This window comes from Cebus imitator, unplaced genomic scaffold, assembly GCF_001604975.1.
Source record: "Cebus imitator isolate Cc_AM_T3 unplaced genomic scaffold, Cebus_imitator-1.0 Scaffold42, whole genome shotgun sequence".
Classification (NCBI taxonomy): Eukaryota; Metazoa; Chordata; class Mammalia; order Primates; family Cebidae; genus Cebus; species Cebus imitator.
Window position 1 is genome coordinate 7,865,175 of NW_016107357.1, and position 19,339 is coordinate 7,884,513.

General features: G+C 36.5%; 1 protein-coding gene across 1 annotated transcript in view; it reads left to right on the forward strand.

The window, feature by feature from the left end:
- The window catches only part of DNAH14 (dynein axonemal heavy chain 14), a 400,020-nt gene that overhangs the window by 271,704 nt on the left and 108,977 nt on the right, over positions 1–19,339 (forward strand). Inside the window, exons 47-54 of the mRNA XM_037737730.1 lie at positions 669–733; positions 1,649–1,836; positions 3,046–3,174; positions 8,394–8,525; positions 9,482–9,649; positions 10,522–10,692; positions 16,306–16,473; positions 17,390–17,482. Coding sequence (XP_037593658.1) covers positions 669–733; positions 1,649–1,836; positions 3,046–3,174; positions 8,394–8,525; positions 9,482–9,649; positions 10,522–10,692; positions 16,306–16,473; positions 17,390–17,482 — 1,114 coding nt within the window. The remainder of the gene's footprint in view (positions 1–668; positions 734–1,648; positions 1,837–3,045; positions 3,175–8,393; positions 8,526–9,481; positions 9,650–10,521; positions 10,693–16,305; positions 16,474–17,389; positions 17,483–19,339) is intronic.

The following is a 19,339-nucleotide window of genomic DNA, read 5'->3' on the forward strand; positions in this document are numbered from 1 at the left end:
TTCTCTCTTCACATATATCTTGAATTCCTCTACTTCACCTTTTCCAATGCCTGTTTTAGTCCAAGCCACCATCATCTATGTCTTACACTAATGATATTGAAATAGAATCCTACTACACATAAATAAGGACTTAAACATTTGAGAAACAATTTTGAAACGTTTAATACAATAGGAATCATTCTTTTTCTAAGAATCATAAATAATGGAGACTGGAAAAAAGTAAGTTTTACTCTATACTCAATATTTAAGCTGAAGTGAGTTTTAACAATAGAGAAAGACAACTATTTTTATCAAATATAAGAAAAACGCCTAGAAACAAGACCAAAATAAGGTGAATGGGTCTTTGCTGAGTGATCCATAAAGCAAAATATATTTTTTAAAGGGACAGGTGAGGTAATGCCTTACTATCCAAAGAAAAATATCCAACAGTCTGGCATCCTAGGAGTTTGCCCAGTTCATTTTATAAAGTAAGTTTATATTTTGTTCAGTTTGGTATCAGTTCTAATGGTGACACTAATTTTATCTGTAAAAGTGGGAACAGAAAAATATATATTTTCCTGTAGAGATAGAAGTAAAATTCACAACATGCTGTTACTTTTTTGTTGTTCTTTAATACAACTATTATGGTAAATAAACTAATTTTGAATCCTTAAAATCTTTCATTCCAGTAGCCTAAAACAGAATATCAGCATCTTGATACCTGAAACTCATAAGACATTAACTGGAAGTTCAGGTATGTATTGTAGTACAGCTTCAAAGCTATACTATGTTTTTAAACTTCACAACCATGTGTATATTATTTCTTACATTTAGAAATCTCAGAATAAAAATTTCAATTGGTAATTTAAAATAAAAAACCCCATACCCTCTCAAACTGCTCTGTCCTACTCAAAAGTTAGAATGGTTCTGCTAGAGAAGTATTACATCTGCTGATATAATAGGTATATTAGCTGATACCTAGCTAATATGTTAGTGGAACCATAGACTAAGTCTAGAAGTAACCACAGGTGGTATCTGTCTATTCTATTCTTTTATGCTTTTAGACACAGTGCAATAGAAAAGGTATGATTCTGTAGGACTTCTCAAATCAGGCTATGCAATAGAAACGTGGAGTTTTAGGAGTCTCATCCTTGAAAATTCTGACTCAGTAGTTTTGGGAACAGCGACTCCATTTCTCAAGGGGAAAAGATGGGATGGCCTAGAGACAGCTGAGAAAGGTAAAGGATTCCAGTTCACCAAATTCTTGCCAGAAGAGGTTTTGGTTTCGTTTTCACTTTTAAGTTGCCATAGCTGTAGCCTACCAATAACCCTCTGGATGATCATCACTCAGGGAATATACCCTAATTATAATGCCATTGGTGCAGACAGCTGCATGTTGCTTTTAGGTCTTAAAAAGTTGTATGTGTCTATCATGTATAAATGTATGGAGGACTCTTTGGGCTTTTGTGCTGTTGCATTTTGTTGCAAAGAGATTCTGTTTACCATAAAACAGCAAAGAAATACTCCAAAGTTCTATCAGAGTGATTTCTTGAAAACGACAACAAAATAGTATAATTATGTAATTTTCAAACTTCATGGCACATTAAAATAAACCAAAAATATTCTTAAAGTGTTCTAAATTTTTTTCTTTCCACATTTGGCATCATAGATAATCCCACAAAAAAGCCAGAAGTTAGGACTGATAAAAGATTATCTAAAAATAATGATCATAAAGGAATTGTAGTCTCTACAATAAATCTTAGTACCAATATGACAGCAGCCAAAACCAAGGAGATGATTCTTAAGAAGTTGGTAAGAAGAACTAAAGATACTCTTGGAGCACCAAAAAACAACAGGGTAAAACACCTCTAACACCTGTTCAATAATCTGCTTAGGCTATTCAAGTGGTAATTTATTTTAATTAATACTAATCAGAAGAAAAATATTTGTATAGCACACACTCCTGACCATCCTAGAAATGCAATGTATAACAGAAACTTTGATTTCTAACATGTTGAATTACACTGATTCAGAATTATTAAGGCCAAAAGAAGCTACTGAAATATTGCTGAAGATAAGTAGACTGGAAAATAGGTTAGTTGCCAACTGCTTTTCTACTATATATTCTACCACATTTTCTTCCTGTGACCGAGGCTTGGGACTCTTAAGAATTTCAATTCAATTTCAAGAGCTTTTAAGGGTTTGCTTCAGATTAACTTGATTTTAACTGAAGATACAGATAAACTTGGTCTTTGCTTGCATGGGTAAACTTTAGGAATTTTAAAAGAGTGAATAACTGAGCAACCAATCACACCAATAGAAAATGCAAGCAAGAGAAATTTCAGTCAGTTTGTGATATGAAGGGGAGAAATGAGTGTCTTGCTAAAAAAAATTGTATTGACAGTTACAAATTAGGTAATTAGGTAATTCAAAACAAATGTTGATTTGTGAATTTTTTACGTTGCTTGTTTAGCCAAAATAAATACAATCTAAAAAAGCTAGTGCACACAGAGATTACAATCAGTACACTTTAGTGCACAATATTTTCAAAGGTATACATTAACACAAGTTTAAAAATTGGAGATGTGTCTGAATTTTCTGCTTGTTGTTCATGACAACAGCATTTGCAGCAGAATTTTTAAGTCTAGTTCCGGATGATAGCCTTATTCCTAAACCAGGGGGTGCATGTGAAATAAACAACTAAATACCTACCAATAAGTGCCTTCCCAATAGTAGGCACTCAGTAAGTAAATCTTGAATGAATGATAGCCATGATCCTGTGTAATAGCCATAATTATGTAACTTTATCCAGCACCAAATACATTTCTAACTATTATCAGACAATTATTGTAGCTCTATAGAAGGTGAATAGAGTGTCTGCTATTTTGAAAATTCATTGTTTCTAAAAACCGTATCTTCCAAATAGAATTTGGTCTGCTGTTTTTAAATAGGAAAACAGACATGTTATTTCATAAAATTTTGTGCTTACTCCATAGCATAATATTCCTAATTCATAATTTAAAGAAATACTAATTTATATGTTTAAAACCTTTTATCTTTCTTAAGACTATAATATTTATTGATGATATGAATATGCCAGCATCAGATATGTATGGAGCACAACCACCCCTGGAATTGATAAGACAGTTGTTAGATTTGGGAGGGGTTTATGATACTGAAAAAAATACATGGAAGGTACAGTATATACTAAGATTTTGTTCCTATTACATGTTGTTTCTTACACTAAATTAAATGTTTATAACAATGTTGAGTCATTAAGTGAGAAAGTTAGAAATTCTGGCCATATGAACATATTAAGCAAAGTTGAGACCCTAAACTAACTATATTAATTATATCTTTGTAATGTAAGTCCACTGGATTTATAGAAATCCTCCTTCTAATTGTTTTAAATCTTAATAAAAATTGCATGTATGTCCTCAAAATTTGGTTTCTTTTTTTTTTTTTTTTTTTTTTTTTTTTTTTTTTTTTTTTTTTTTTTTTTTTTTTTTTTTTTTTTTAAGTTCTGGGATACATGTGCAGACCTTGCAGGATTGTTAGATAGGTACACACATGCCATGGTGGTTTGCTGCCTCCATCCCACTGTCACCTCCATTAAGTATTTCTCCTAATGTTATCCCTCCCCAATTTCCCCACCCCCTGCTATCCCTCCTCTAAACCCCCACCCCCCAACAGACACCAGTGTGTGATGTTCCCCTCCCTGTGTCCATGTGTTCTCATTGTTCAACACCCACTTATGAATGAGAACATGCAGTGTTTGGTTTTCTGTTCTTGTGTCAGTTTACTGAGAATGATTTTCCAGATTCATCCATGTCCCTGCAAAGGACATGAACTTACCCTTTTTTAAGGCTGCATAGTATTCAATGGTATATATGCGCCACACTTTCCTTATCTAGTCTATCTTTGATGGGCATTGGGGTTGGTTCCAAGTCTTTGCTATTGTAAGCAGTGCTGCAGTGAACACACATGTGCATGTGTCTTTATAATAGAATGATTTATAATCCTTTGGGTATATACCCAGTAATGGGATTGCTGGGTCAAATGGTATTTCTAGTTCTANATCACCTTCCATAGCTTGAAAAAAAAGCTTGAGAAGTGAGGCTCTACACTTTACTTTTGCCATCCCTATGGGACTGTCAGCTAGCACCCAGAAACTGTCCTCAGAAAACAAAGGCATCATCAAGTTCTCAGGGTTATTGTAGTGATTTTTTCTTTTCTTTTTTCTTTTTCTTTTTTTTTTTTTTTTTTTTTTTTTTTTTTTTTTTTAGTTTAAGTTCTGGGATACATGTGCAGACCTTGCAGGATTGTTAGATAGGTACACACATGCCATGGTGGTTTGCTGCCTCCATCCCACTGTCACCTCCATTAAGTATTTCTCCTAATGTTATCCCTCCCCAATTTCCCCACCCCCTGCTATCCCTCCTCTAAACCCCCACCCCCCAACAGACACCAGTGTGTGATGTTCCCCTCCCTGTGTCCATGTGTTCTCATTGTTCAACACCCACTTATGAATGAGAACATGCAGTGTTTGGTTTTCTGTTCTTGTGTCAGTTTACTGAGAATGATTTTCCAGATTCATCCATGTCCCTGCAAAGGACATGAACTTACCCTTTTTTAAGGCTGCATAGTATTCAATGGTATATATGCGCCACACTTTCCTTATCTAGTCTATCTTTGATGGGCATTGGGGTTGGTTCCAAGTCTTTGCTATTGTAAGCAGTGCTGCAGTGAACACACATGTGCATGTGTCTTTATAATAGAATGATTTATAATCCTTTGGGTATATACCCAGTAATGGGATTGCTGGGTCAAATGGTATTTCTAGTTCTAGATCCTTGAGGAATTGCCATACTGTCTTCCAAATGGTTGAACTAATTTACACTCCCACCAACAGTATAAAAGCGTGCCTATTTGTCCATATCCTCTCCAGTGTCTGTTGTCTCCAGATTTTTTAATGATCGCCATTCTAACTGGCATGAGATAGTATCTCATTGTGGTTTTGATTTGCATTTCTCTAATGACCAGTGATGGTGAGCGTTTTTTCACGTTTGTTAGGCACATAAATGTCTTCTTTTGAAATCTGTCTGTCCATATCTTTTGCCCACTTTTTGATGGGGTTGTTTTTTTGTTTTTTTTTTCTTGTAAATTTGTTTTACTTCTTTGTAGATTCTGGATATTAGCCTTTTGTCAGGTGGATAGCATGCAAAATTTTTTTCCCATTCTGCTGTTTGCCGGTTCACTCTAATGATTGTTTCTTTTGCTATGCAGAAGCTCTTTAGTTAAATTAGATCCCATTTGTCTATTATGGCTTTTGTTGCCATTGCTTTTGGGGTTTTAGTCATGAAGTCCTTGCCCATTCCTATATCCTGAATGGTATTGCCTAGGTTTCCTTCTAGGGTTTTTATGGTGTTAGGTATTATGTTTAAATATTTAATCCATCTTGAGTTAATTTTGTATAAGGAAGGAATCCAGTTTCAGCTTTCTGCACATGACCAGCCAGTTTTCCCAACACCATTTATTAAATAGGGAATCCTTTCCCCATTGCTTTTTTTTGTCAGGTTTGTCAAAAATCAGATGGCTGTAGGTGTGTGGCATTACTTTCGAGTCCTCTGTTCTGTTCCATTGCTCTATATCTCTGTTTTGGTACCCGTTCCATGCTGTTTTGATTACTGTAGCCTTGTAGTATAGTTTGAAGTCAGGGAGCACGATGCCTCCAGCTTTGTTCTTTTTGCTTAGGTTTGTCTTGGCTGTGTGAGCTCTCTTTTGGTTCCATTTGAAGTTTAAAGTGGTTTTTTCCAGCTCTGTGAAGAAGGTCAATGGTGGTTTGATGGAGATAGCATTGAATCTATAAATTAATTTGGACAGTATGGTCATTTTCATGGTATTGATTCTTTCTAACCATAAGCATGGAATCTTTTTCCACGTGTTTGTGTCCTCTCTTATTTCCTTGAGCAGTGGTTTGTAGTTCTCCTTGAAGAGGTCCTTCACGTTCTTTGTTAGTTGTGTTCCTAGATATTTTACTCTCTTTGTAGCAATTGTGAATGGGAGCTCGCTCATGATTTGTTTCTCTGTTTGTCTGTTATTGGTATATAAGAATGCTTGTGATTTTTGCACATTGATTTTGTATCCTGAGACTTTGCTGAAGTTGCTTATCATCTTAAGGAGATTTTGGGCTGAGGTGATGGGGTCTTCTAAATATACAATCATGTCATCTGCAAATAGAAACAATTTGAGTTTCTCTTTTCCTAATTGAATACCCTTTATTTCTTTTTCTTGCCTGATTGCTCTGGCTAGAACTTCCAATAGTATATTGAACGGGAATGGTGAGAGAGGGCATCCTTGTCTAGTGCCAGTTTTCAAAGGGAATGCCTCCAGTTTTTGCCCATTCAGTATGATATTGGCTATGGATTTGTCATAAATAGCTTTTATTATTTTGAGATACATTTCATCAATAACTAGTTTATTAAGAGTTTTTAACATAAAGGGCTGTTGAATTTTGTCAAAGGCCTTCTCTGCATGTATAGAGACAATCGTGGTTTTTGTCTTTGGTTCTGTTTATGTGATGGATTACATTTATAGATTTGTGTATGTTGAACCAGCCTTGAATCCCCAGATGAAGCCTACTTGATCATGATGGATAAGCTTTTTGATATGCTGTTGCATTCAGTTTGCTAGTATTTTATTGGAGATTTTTGCACGGATGTTCATAATAGGCATTGGCCTGAAATTTTCTTTTTTAGTTGGATCTCTGCCAGGTTTTGGTATCAGGATGATGTTGATCTCATAAAAAGAGTTAGAGAGGACACTCTTTTTGTATTGTTTGGAATAATTTCAGAAGGATTGGTACCAGCTCCTCTTTGTATGTCTGGTAGAATTCGGCTGTGAACCCATCTGGACTAGGACTTGTTTTGTTGGTAGGCTATTAATTGCTGGCTCTACTTCAGACCTTGTTATTGGTCTATTCAGGGATTCAACTTCTTCCCGGTTTAGTCTTGGGAGGGTATGAGTGCCCAGGAATTTATCCATTTCTTATAGATTTACTGGTTTGTGTGCATAGAGTTGTTTGTAGTAATCTCTGATAGTAGTTTGTATTTCTGTGGAATCAGTAGTGATATCACCTTTATCATTTTTTATTGCATCTATTCAGTTCTTCTCTTTTCTTTTTTATTAGTCTGGCTAGCAGTCTATTTTGTTGATCTTTAAAAAAAAACAGCTTCTGGATTTATTGATTTTTTTGTGTCTCTGTCTCCTTCAGTTCTGCTCTGATCTTGGTTATTTCTTGTCTTCTGCTAGCTTTTGAATTTGTTTGGAGATTTGGTTTCTGAGTCAAATAATGCTCATTATTGTTAACTGTATCCGTAGCTAGTCAATTTTTTCAATGCTTCAAATTTTAGTTAGTTGTGAGAAAAGCCAGTGAAAATGTGCAGCCCCGATACATCTTTAATGTCTATATAAGACTACTCTACATCTTTATCTCAAGACCATAGATCCAGCATTTTCAGAAATGTCACAGTCAAAAAAATTTCTGTGCAATTATTTTTGTTGCATTGAACCTAAATCAGAATGGCTTACTTTTTAAAATACATATGTGTATATATGTGTGTGTGTCTGTGTGTGTGTATCCAAATGCATTTTTCTCACTGGGTCCTTCTCTGGAAATCACAAGCCCTGTATTTCAGAACTGACTGCCACTTAAACATTCTAGGCCTCAGATTTCTCATCTATAAAATTAGGTGGTTGCCTTACAAATGATTTCATATCTCAGACAAACTTGGGCCCAGGATCCTACATGAGGCAAACTGGCTTGTGAGTGCCATCAGGTCAGATGTCAGTCTCAAGCAACCTTCAAGCCAAGGCAGAGAGGAAGAATTCAGGTGCAGCCCACCAGAGAGAATCCAGGAGACTGAAAAAAAGAGAAATGGGGTCTGGAATGCACAGCTTGGACAAGTTCCCTGAACTGACCAGAAAATAGTCACAGCAGGCCTTTTATGGGATTTCTCTGGTCTTGAGCATGGGTATAAGCAGGAACAAAGCCTGGCCATTCTAGAGACACACTCAATTGGCTCTTCTGATTTCTCACTTATCACCAGAAGCCTCTTTCCTAACCTCAATAACATACTGCTTATTTTTCAATGATTGTTCAAGGACTATTTCCTGATGACATTTAGAAAGCCTTCAAGAAGTAACATATCTTGAAATTATATTTTAGGATGGATTACTTCTAAGAAGATAGATTTCTATTACTGCTGTAATCTGTTTTTGCAATAAATAGTAATTATAATCTTTTTGTCTAAATGTTTTTAAATGTTTTGTCTAATTTGGGAGAGAGATGTAGGTACATACTTCACTTCCTACAGATGCATTCAGTTACTCTTCCTTTTTTATTATTCTCACAGAATATTCAAGATCTGTCTATAGTTGCAGCTTGTGTTCCAGTTGTGAATGATATCAACCCACGTCTTCTCAAACATTTTTCCATGCTGGTATTACCTCATCCTTCACAAGATGTCTTATATACTATTTTCCAGGTAACACATCTAGTTTATTTTCTACTGAAAAAAAAAAAATCCCTAGAATAAGGAAAAATATGAGAACTTAATTCCATTAATATTGAAAGAAAGTTACTTTAAGGGGATGGATTTTATTTCCCCCTATGTTTTCTGGCCTATTATAATTTGGCTCTGCATAACAAAAGCATAAGTTATTGTGTGTAAAATAAATACTTGTGGTACATGTCTAATATATGTTAAAATATAGATCCCAGTACTTTATTCTCAGAGATTCTGATCCAGTATATCTGGCATGACATGCAGGAATCTGCATTTTTAATATACACACCCTGATTCTTGCCAGAATTGATTTGCTCTTTTCATTTTCTTATGGAATAAAAAATGCTACGCAAACTATTACCTTGGTATGCAATTGGCATACATGTAGACTTTCTTCTAAAACAGGATTTTTTTTCATGTATGAACCATTGATCACCTGTATTAGAATTACCAACTGCTTTTTGAAAACTTGAGTTTAAAAATGAATCTTTAAATTTTATATTTAAGAAGAAAACAAGATTCTTTTTGAAGCCTTTTGTAAAGGTGCTTAAGATTTATTTTTCTAGTCACACTAGATTTCATCATCTTTCCAATAAGATATTTCAGAATTTTTAGTTTAGTCATCTTTCCAGTAAGGTATTTCAGAATTTTTCAAAGAATGTATAGCTGTATAACCAGAGAAAATGTATCACATTCCTTTAGACCATTAGCCATAGTAGGACCAATTGGAATTTTCTCCAGTTTGCAACCCCTACAGTGTTTTGTTTTATTTTGTCTAATCCACCATCCTATGTTAAATTGATTTTAATGTTAACATTTCTAATAAAATTAATTCTCCATTATAGTACACAAGTCTGCTTTTTAGTAGAAGGTAGCCAGAAGTAGTCTGTACTTAAAATTTTTGGCAAACTAAATTGTGACATATCTTTTTAAAGGCTCATTTGGGAATTTATTTCTTCATCAATAACTTCATACCTGAAGTTCAGAAAAGCAAGGATCAGATAATATCTTGTTCCATAGCTATATACCATCAAGTACGTCAGAATATGTTACCAACTCCAACAAAATGTCACTACATGTTTAATCTTCGAGATATGTTTAAGGTTGGTTTTAATGTTCATTCTCTAGTTTATTTTTAAAATATAAGTTGCTCTCTCTTGTACTGTCAACATTAGATTGTTTGAAGGGGAAAAAAAGGGAAATGAATGTTGGTTAGTTTTGCTATTCATTAGCAGTTTATCCCATGAGTTAGTTGAAAAAAAAAATTGTTAAAATAATTTCATGCAAGTAATTCGATGATGAAATACCTAAGAGTGTTAGAATATTGGCTAAGATGCTCAGCAGGGAAAGAAGTGGCAAAATTACAACATAGATTTGGGGTTTGCTTTATTTCTGAGATTTTATTGTGGCTGTCAGAAAATGAAAGCATGTATGCATTTCATAAACATGCTTGAATTTTTACAGATTCTGCCTACAGTGCTGACTCAGTTATCAACCATGGTCAAATAATTTTCAAAATTGAAATGTTAAGAGAACCAGTTCTTGAATTTGATATCTTTCTTCCCTGACTCCAGAACTTTAGCCCTAAATAGCACATGTAATCTGTGAAATGAGCTGTAACATTTTTAATCCAAATTTAGAATGCAGAAACATATTAACATTAGGAAACACCTCAATATCACTTGCAACACCCTGTTTCCATGTCAGCATTGCAGTTGAGACTCTCATCCTGGCAAGGCCTCCATTAGATGTGGCTGAGGAGTCCCCAAATCCCCCTCCCTCTAAGAGTGATTCCATACCAATTTTCCCGTTCATCAAAACTTCAAATTATCACTTGTAGAAATTCGTAATTCTTACCTTGGATAATTGTTTCTATTGTTCTGGATCATAAACCTGCAAAAATTGAGACTTTGCTTCACATACTACCCTGCTAATGTTTAAAAAAAAAGAAATGTTGTTTTTAAATCCCTAACAGCTTCTCCTAGGATTGCTGCAAGCTGACAGGACTGTTATTAACTCCAAAGAGATGGCTGCTCGCCTGTTTGTTCATGAAGCCACCCGAGTATTTCACGATCGCTTAATTGATTTCACTGATAAAAGCCTTTTCTATCAGTTGCTTTCAAAGGAACTTGAGAACTATTTTCAGGTCAATTTATATTTTTAAAATTATTTTAAGTGGATTATTGGGCAAAAATGTTGTTTTATGAATTTATGTAATACTGAAAGAAATTACATGTGCTATACTTTTATACAACTGGCAGCACGGTAGGTTTGTTTACACCAGCATCACCACACACACATGAGTAATGCATTGTGCTACAACATCAAGACAGCTAGATGTCACTAGGGGATAGGAATTTTTTAGCTCCATTATAAACTTATGGGACCACTGTTGAGCTCAAGTGAGATATGGTTGTTTAAAAAGGAACTTGGCACCTCCTCTTCTCTCTATCTTGCTCCCTCTCTCACTGTGACATACTGGCTCCTCTTTGCCTTCCACCATGATTGTAAGCTTTCTGAGGCCCTCACTGGAAGCAGATGTTGACACTGTGTTTTGTGTATAGCCTGCAGAATCATGAGCCAAATAAACCTCTTTTCCTTATAAAGTATCAAGTGTCAGGTATTTCTTTATAGCAATGCAAAAACAGACTAACACAGAAACTTGGTACCAAGGAGCGGGGCATTGCTATAAAGATACCTGAAGATGTGGGTGCAGTTTTGGAACTGAGTAATGGGCAGAAGTTGGAAAAGTTTGGAGAGCTCAGAAGACAACAGGAAGACAAGGGACAGTTTGGAACTTCTTAGAGACTGGCTAAGTGGTTGCAACCAAAATGCTGATAAAAATATGATCATTGAAGGCCAGGCTGATGAGGTCTCAGATGGAAATGAGGAATGTTTTAGAAACTGAAGCAAAGATCACCATTGTTATGCTTTAGCAAAGAACTTCACTGTATTGTATCCATGTCTCAGTGCTTTGTTGAAGGTTGAACTTCAGAGTGGTTACCTAGGGTGTCCGGCAGAAGAAATCTCTAAGCAACAAAGCATTCAAGAAGTGACATGTCTTCTTCTAACAACCTGCAATCAGATGTGGAAGCAAATGAAAGACTTAAAGTTAGAACTTATATTAAAAAGGAAGTAGATCATAAAAGTTTGGAAAAGTCACAACCTGACCATGTGGTAGAGAGAAGAAAAGAGCATTTTCAGAAAAGGAATGCAAGTGGGCTGTGGAGCAACCTGTGATAGAGAGATTAGCATGATCAAAGGGGGCAAAGTGCTAATAGTCAAGACAATGTGAAAAAAGCCTTGAAGGGATTTCAGAAGTCTTCAGGATAGTCCCTCCCATTACAGACCCAGAGGCCTGAGAGGAAAGAATGGTTTCAGGGCCACACCCAGGTTGCCACTGTCCTGTACAGCCTAGGGATGCTGCTTCCAGAATCCCAGCTGTTCCAGTTCTACCCATGCTCAATGAGCCCCAGGTATAGCTCAGACCGCAGTTTCAGAAGGTGTAAGCCATAAGCCTAGGTGGCTTCCACAAGGTGTTAAGTCTGCAGGCACACAGAATTCAAGAGGCTTGGAAGCTTCTACCTAGATTTCAGAGGATGGATGGGAAAGCCTGGATACCCAGGCAGAAGCCTGCCACAGGGGCAGAGCCCCAAGGTGAAACTTTTCTAGGGCACTGACAAGTGGAAATATGGGTTTGGAGTCCCCACACAGAGTCCCCACAGGGTCATTTCCTAGTGGAGCTTTGGGAATGGGTCTGTAGCCCTGTAGACCCCAGAATGGGAGAGCCACCAGCAGCATGCCACCTCAGTGTTGAAAAGACACAGGCACCAGACTCCAACCCATGAGAGCAGCCACATGGGCTGCACCCAGAGAAGTCATAAAGGTGAGCTGTGCATGACCTTGAGAACCCACCCCTCATACCAGTGTGCCCAGGATGCAAGATATGAGTCAAGGGAGATTATTGTGGAACTTTAAGATTTAATGTCTGCCCCGCTAGGTTTCAGACTTACATGGGGGGTCTGCTGCCTCTTTCTTTTGGCCAATTTCTCCATTTTAGAATGAGAATGTTTACCCAATGCCTGTAACATTTATTGTACCTCACAAGTAAATACTTGTTTTTTACTTTACAGGCTAATAGATGGAAGGAATTTACTTTGAGTATCAGATGAAACTTTAAACTTTTAACATTAGGACAAGTTGAGATATCTGGGGACTATTAGGAGGGGATGATTGTATTCTGAAATGTGAGAAGAACATGATATTTGGGAGGCCAGGTGTTGAATGACATGGTTTGGATATTTGCCCTTGTTATGGTTTGGCTCTGTGTCCTCACCCAAATCTTACCTTGCATATAATCCCCATAATCCCCACACATCAAGGGTGGGACCAGGCTGAAGTAATTGAGTCATGAAGGTAGTTTCATTCATTCTGTTCTCATGATACTGAGTGAGTCTCACAAGATCTGATGGTTTTATAAGCATCTGGCATTTCCCCTGCATACACTCATTCTCTCTTCTGCCACCCTGTGAAGAGGTGCCTTCACCATGATTGTAAGTTTCCTGAGGCCTCCCCAGCCATGTGGAACTGTCAGTCAATTATACTTCTTTTCTTTATAAATTACCCAATCTCGTGTATTTCTTCATAGCAGCATTTGAACAGACTAACACAGTCCCCTCTAAATTTCATGTTGAAATGTAATCCCTAATGTTGGATATGGGGCTAGTTAGGAGGTATTTGGGTCATGGATGTGGATCCCTCATGAATGGCTTGGTGCCCTCTCCACAGCAATGAGTTCACATGAGATCTGCTTGTTTAAAAAGGAGCCTGGCACCTCCTCCTCTCTCTCTTGCTCCCTCTCTCACTATGTGACATGCTGGCCCCCCTTGGTCTTCTACCATGATTGTAACCTTCTTGAGGCTCTCACCAGAAGTAGATGTTGGCACTGCACTTTCTGTGCAGCCTGCAGAACTGTGAGACAAAATAAACCATTTTCCCTTATAAGTTATCCAACCTCAGGTATTTCTTTATAGCAACACAAATGGAATAACAAACCCCATAAATACATATAATTTGTCAATTCATAATAAAAATAATTTTAAAAAAATATTTAGCTCATACTTTCTACTTCTTAGTGGACTTTTCCAGCCAATACCACCCCATTTTTAGATTACATGTCCCTTCTTTGTGTTCCCAAAAAACTATGGACTTTTCCTGTTATAGAACTTATTCTAATATAATTGCCTATCTCTTTCTCCAACCTGTGAGTTTCATGAGAATGAAGCTATTGATTTTTAATCTCTTTCTAAGTCCCCAGAATTTAGCATTCTCTTATCCCTAATTGGTGCTTGATAAGTATATCTGGGATTAATGAATAAAAGAATGAAGAATTAAAGAGACTTTCCTAAAATAGTAATCTGAAGAGAGCTTTTTTATCTTTTAAGTTCAGGGGCACATATGCAGGTTTGTTATATAGGTAAACTTCTGCCAAGGGGGTTTATTGTACAGTTTCATCACCTAGGTATTAAACCTACTATCCATTAGTTATTTTTGTGATTCTCTCTCCCTCCTCCTACCCTCCACCCTTCAGTAGGCCCCAGTGTCTGTTCCCCTCTAAGCGTCCATGTGTTCACATTATTTAGCTCTTACTTATAAGTGAGAACATAAGGTATTTGGTTTTCTGTTCCTACATTAGTTTGCTAAGGATAATGGCCTTCAGCTCCATCCATGTTCTTGCAAAGAACATGATCTCATTTTTCTTTTGAGCTCTGTCACCCAGGTTGGCATGCAGTGATGTCGTGATCTCAGCTCACTGCAACCTCCACCTCCTAGATTCAAGTGATTCTCCTGCCTCAGTCTCCTGAGTAGCTGGGACTGCATACACCTGCCACCATCCCTGGCTAATTTTTTTTGTATTTTTAGTAGAGATGGAGTTTCACCATGTTGACCAGGCTGGTCTCAAACTCCTGACCTCAGGTGATCCACCTACCTCAGCCCCCCAAAGTGCTGGAATTACAAGTGTGAGCCACCGCATCCAGCCAATCTCATTTTTCTTATGCATACATAGTATTCCCTGGTGTATATGTGCCACATTTTCTTTAAGCAGTCTACCATTTATGGGCATGTAGGTTGATGCCTTGTCTGCTATTGTGAATAATACAGCAATGAACATATCTGTGAGTGTGTCTTTATGATAAAGGAATTTCTATTCCTTTGGATATACACCCACTAAAGGGATTGCTAGGTCAAGCGGTAGTTCTGTTTCTAGAACTTGGAGGACTCACCACACTGTCTTCCATAATGTTTGAACTAATTTAAATTCCCCACCAACACTGTATAAATGTTCCTTTTTCTCTATATCCTCACCAGCATCTGTTATTTTTTGACTTGTTAACATTAGCCATTCGGACTGGTTTTAGGTGGTATCTAATTGTGGTTTTGATTTGCATTTCTTAAAGAGAGCTTATTATTGTCTTGGGAGAAATTCCCAAACTCCCTATAAATGCCAACTACAATTCAGTTTTGAGACTTTACCAGACTAAGGAATAGATTTAGAGGCAGTAGGAAATGGCCAAGCAAGTACTTATGGAATCGGGTCCTGCCCTAGCAGGACATCGGGTCAACCCTGTGGACAGCAAAAGCAACTACAATACTCCAAATTCAAGACCATATTAACCAAATCTTTCTTAAGGGTGTAAGGATAGAAATTATTTCTGAGAGATTTTTTTAAAGTCAACTAACTAATCTTAATTGGTCAGTTAATTGACTTTAAAAAAAAAAAAAAAAAACTCTAGTATAATTAATACAATGTACCAAGCACAGTTCTAAGAGTTTTATATATCATTACTTACTTTAATCTTAATTCATAACACCCTTTGACATAGGACCTGTTATTACCCTCATTTTGCAGATAAAGAAACTGAGCAGAGTAAGATTAAGAACTCACCCAAGGTCACCGTGCTAGTTAAGTGGCACAGTGATTATTCACTAGGATATCTAATGACATATATTCTCGAATTATTGTACCATACCACCCCTCAACCTTCATTTAGCCATTTGCCAAACAAACATCTTCTGAATGCCTATCAAAAATTAGCAGTGCCAGATAGCAAGAATAAGAGCTGAGGACTATGTAGGACTAGCATGGACCCTGCCTCCAAGCACATTACAACCTAAGCAGTGCAATACATTTCGGTAAGTGCAATGACAGACCTATGCATGCAATTTAGTGGTGGAAAAAGCAGGAAAGAGTAATTTATTCTACCCAATTTTAGGGGAGAGGGAGATAGCCAGACTTCAAAGAAGAGGTAGCCCATGACCTCGGTGTGAAAAATTGGCAAAAGTTTGCAAAGTAGACCAAGAAAAGACGTGGAAACTTGCAGAACTGTAGTGGTGAACCAACGGAAGATTCTTTTTCTCAGACTGTTGCTGGAACTACAAAGTATTTCTAGCAACAGGAGTTCTTAACCTGGGATCCACAGACCCTCAAAGGGTTCTTAAATAAAACTATATTCTAACATATTTGGGGTTTTTTTTGTAACCCTTGTATTTTGCTATATGCGTTTAAAAATATTATTCTGAGAAAGGGTCCACAGTCTTCACTGCCAAAAGGAGTTTTTAGCACAAAAAAGGTTAAGAACATGTTAGTCCTAGATCTATTGTGCCAGGAGCTTCTCCAACACAGATATATGATTTTAGTTTTAATAACAAGTAGAATTGTGCTATTAACAGATAGTGTTAAATTCTTATCTTACAATAGATTCAGTGGACCGAAGAAACCCTGAAGAAAGACTCAACTGTATTTTTGGACTTCTTGAATACAAACAAGACTCATGGAAAAAAGATTTATCAGAATACCAATGACTATAATAAACTTACCAGTATACTTGATGAATTCCAAATGAAGTTGGGCTCAGTGTCTTTGGAGGTAAATACATATACTATATAAAAATCTGAGGAGTGCTCTATATGTATATATTTATTTGTTTTTATATACAGACACATATGTATATCAAATCAATATTTTTAAGGGGTGTGTGTGTTTGTGTGTGAGGGAGAGCTAGAGAGAAAAAGACAGAGGAAGAAATCAGGGAAAAATGTTTACCTTCATATTTTAAAGCAGATCATTAGAATTACAGTTTTATGTTATTTCATCTTATTTTGTCTCATTTGATAGGGTATAATTTTAAAGACGAGGTGCACAACTGAGGCTATAGGAAGTTGAATGAATAGAGTTAATGAAGATAAATGCAAAACAGAGTGTGGGAACAGGGTCCAAAGTAGCAACAAAGAACAGCAAAGTGGTTGTGGCTCTTTACATCTTTCCCGTTGTCGTGGGCAAAGATGTGCTGGAACAGAGACACCAACAAAATCTCATATACTATAAACCAATTTTCTGCATCTCTTCCTCCTACCACTTCTCCTACCTGCCAAGACAGAATAGAAAAGCAGCCTAGGCCAGGTGTGGTGGCTCATGCCTGTAATCCTAGCACTTTGGGAGACTGAGGCAGGAAGATCACTTGAGGCCAGGAGTTTGAGAACAGCCTGGGCAACATAATGAGACCCTATCTACACACACACACACACACACACACACACACACACACACACACACACACACACTCTTCCACCTTTCTTATCTACTAAGAATAATATTAACATAGGGATAATCCTTATTATGCAGATTACTTTCCCTAAATGTTAATGAAAACCAGCTTACTAGACGTAGATCTCTGGATTACTAGTTATTCTCTTTTCTGTGAGTAAATTGTATGTAAAACCACAATGCACATTTGAATTTTTTATATCTATAATCCATTGATTTGTCACATTTCCTCTGCTAGCTTTCTCATTCCATGGTGTTCTTCAAGGAAGCCATAGAACACATCACAAGAGCGACAAGGGTCCTTCGACAACCAGGGAGTCACATGTTACTGGTAGGAATTTAAATTTTTCAAGGGGTTTTAAGTTTGCACAATAAAAGAAATCACAATAAAATCTTACAGAAGTTTTATTTAGCCACACTTTGTGAAAAATCACAATAACTGAGTCACAGCACAGGATTCTTGTCCTCTCTATTGTTTGCATATGAAATTTGTCAGCAAATAAAAATAGCATTTGTTTTTGGAAGGCATTTGATGTGAATAAAATTGCACATTTCTAGTATTCTCAGCATGAATACAGCACCTATGCAGGTGGATCCAGACTTCAAAAATAGTGTGCTTACTTGAATATTGATTTAGAAATGTGAGCTTTTGTACAACATTTTGCCTCTCTTGAGAACAAATGGGAGTTAAAATCTTGGAAAATTCCCAAATATACTTTGAATAGAGAAAAGCTTTTGGAAAACTAAATATATTCAACATATTTAGCCAATTACATAAAGCATATTATTAAATTTGTTATTTATAACTAGTTGTTTATTTTATACTTTATTTATAAATGTTTAGGTATTTAATTTATGCCCCTTTTTTCAAAAAGAACTTTTTTATATTCAGAACAACTAGAGCTTTATTTAAACACTCTTTTATTTAAACAGACCTGTGCAACAAGATAAATTAAAAGGAATTAAAAATTGGAAAATAAAATCAAGAAAAAAATATCAAACAAACCTTTCTATCACCAAAACTATTATTTTACTAACCTGTCTAACTCATAAATAGCATCACCATATTGCCACTGGTCTAGCCAGAAACCTGGATGTCACTCAGTTTTGTCACTTTTTCATCACTTCTCACATTCAATTCATCAATAAGTCCTGGCAATACAACTACCAAAATGTATTTCAAGTCTGTACACTTCCCTGCATCTCCATAGCCACTACCCTATTTAAGCCACCATTATCTCCACCTGGACCACTATGGTTTTCTCTGTTCCCTAATGTACCTCTTTTCTTCCCCTCAGTCCCTATTACTCTGTCTCCTTATTCTGCTTTATTTTCTTCCTGGTCCTTAGCATTATCTTATATAATATTATACATTAATTTTTCATTTATAATCATCTGTCTCCACATTTAGAACATAAGCTCTACAAGGGCTATGATTTTTGTCTTATTTCAATTATTAGCATATTATTTTTCTATTCCTAAAGTATATATGCTTTCAGTTTAGTTATTTTACCACAAAGTGACTCTTTTCTTTAGCATGTCTTTTCTAACAAGTTCTCAATTCTAAAATGCCTGAGAATGTATTCAGAGCAATTTTCAAAAGCCTACAATCAGCTGCAACTTTGCCTTAATAATTTCTCTATAGATCTCTTCTTACAAACCTATCTTCCCTCTCAAAACCCCTATTAAAAATACAAGGTAAAACTTGTCAAATTTCTGATTCCTCTGATCCTATTACTATTTTTTTTTTGAGATGGAGATTCACTCTTGTTGCCCAGACTGGAGTGCAATGGCGCAATCTCAGCTCACTGCAACCTCCGCCACCCAGGTTAAAGTGATCCTCCTGCCTCAGCCTACCAAGTAGCTGGGATTACAGGTGCCCGCCACCATGCCCAGCTAATTTTTTGTATTTTTATTAGAGATGGGTTTCACCATGTTGGCCAGGCTGATCTTGAATCCTGACCTCAGAAATCTGCCTGCCTTGGCCTCCCAAAGTACTGGGATTACAGGTATGAGCCACCACATCTGGCCACTATTACTATTTTTGCCCAATTAAACATTATAAGTAGATCTTTTTCCTGGGTCAAGCTGACACTAGGGTTCAATTTTGCAAAACAGTAATTTAACTGAAGGCTAGTCTAGCATGTGGCACTTCTGCAGAGAGAAGCAGCTGGAGGGAGTGTAATGA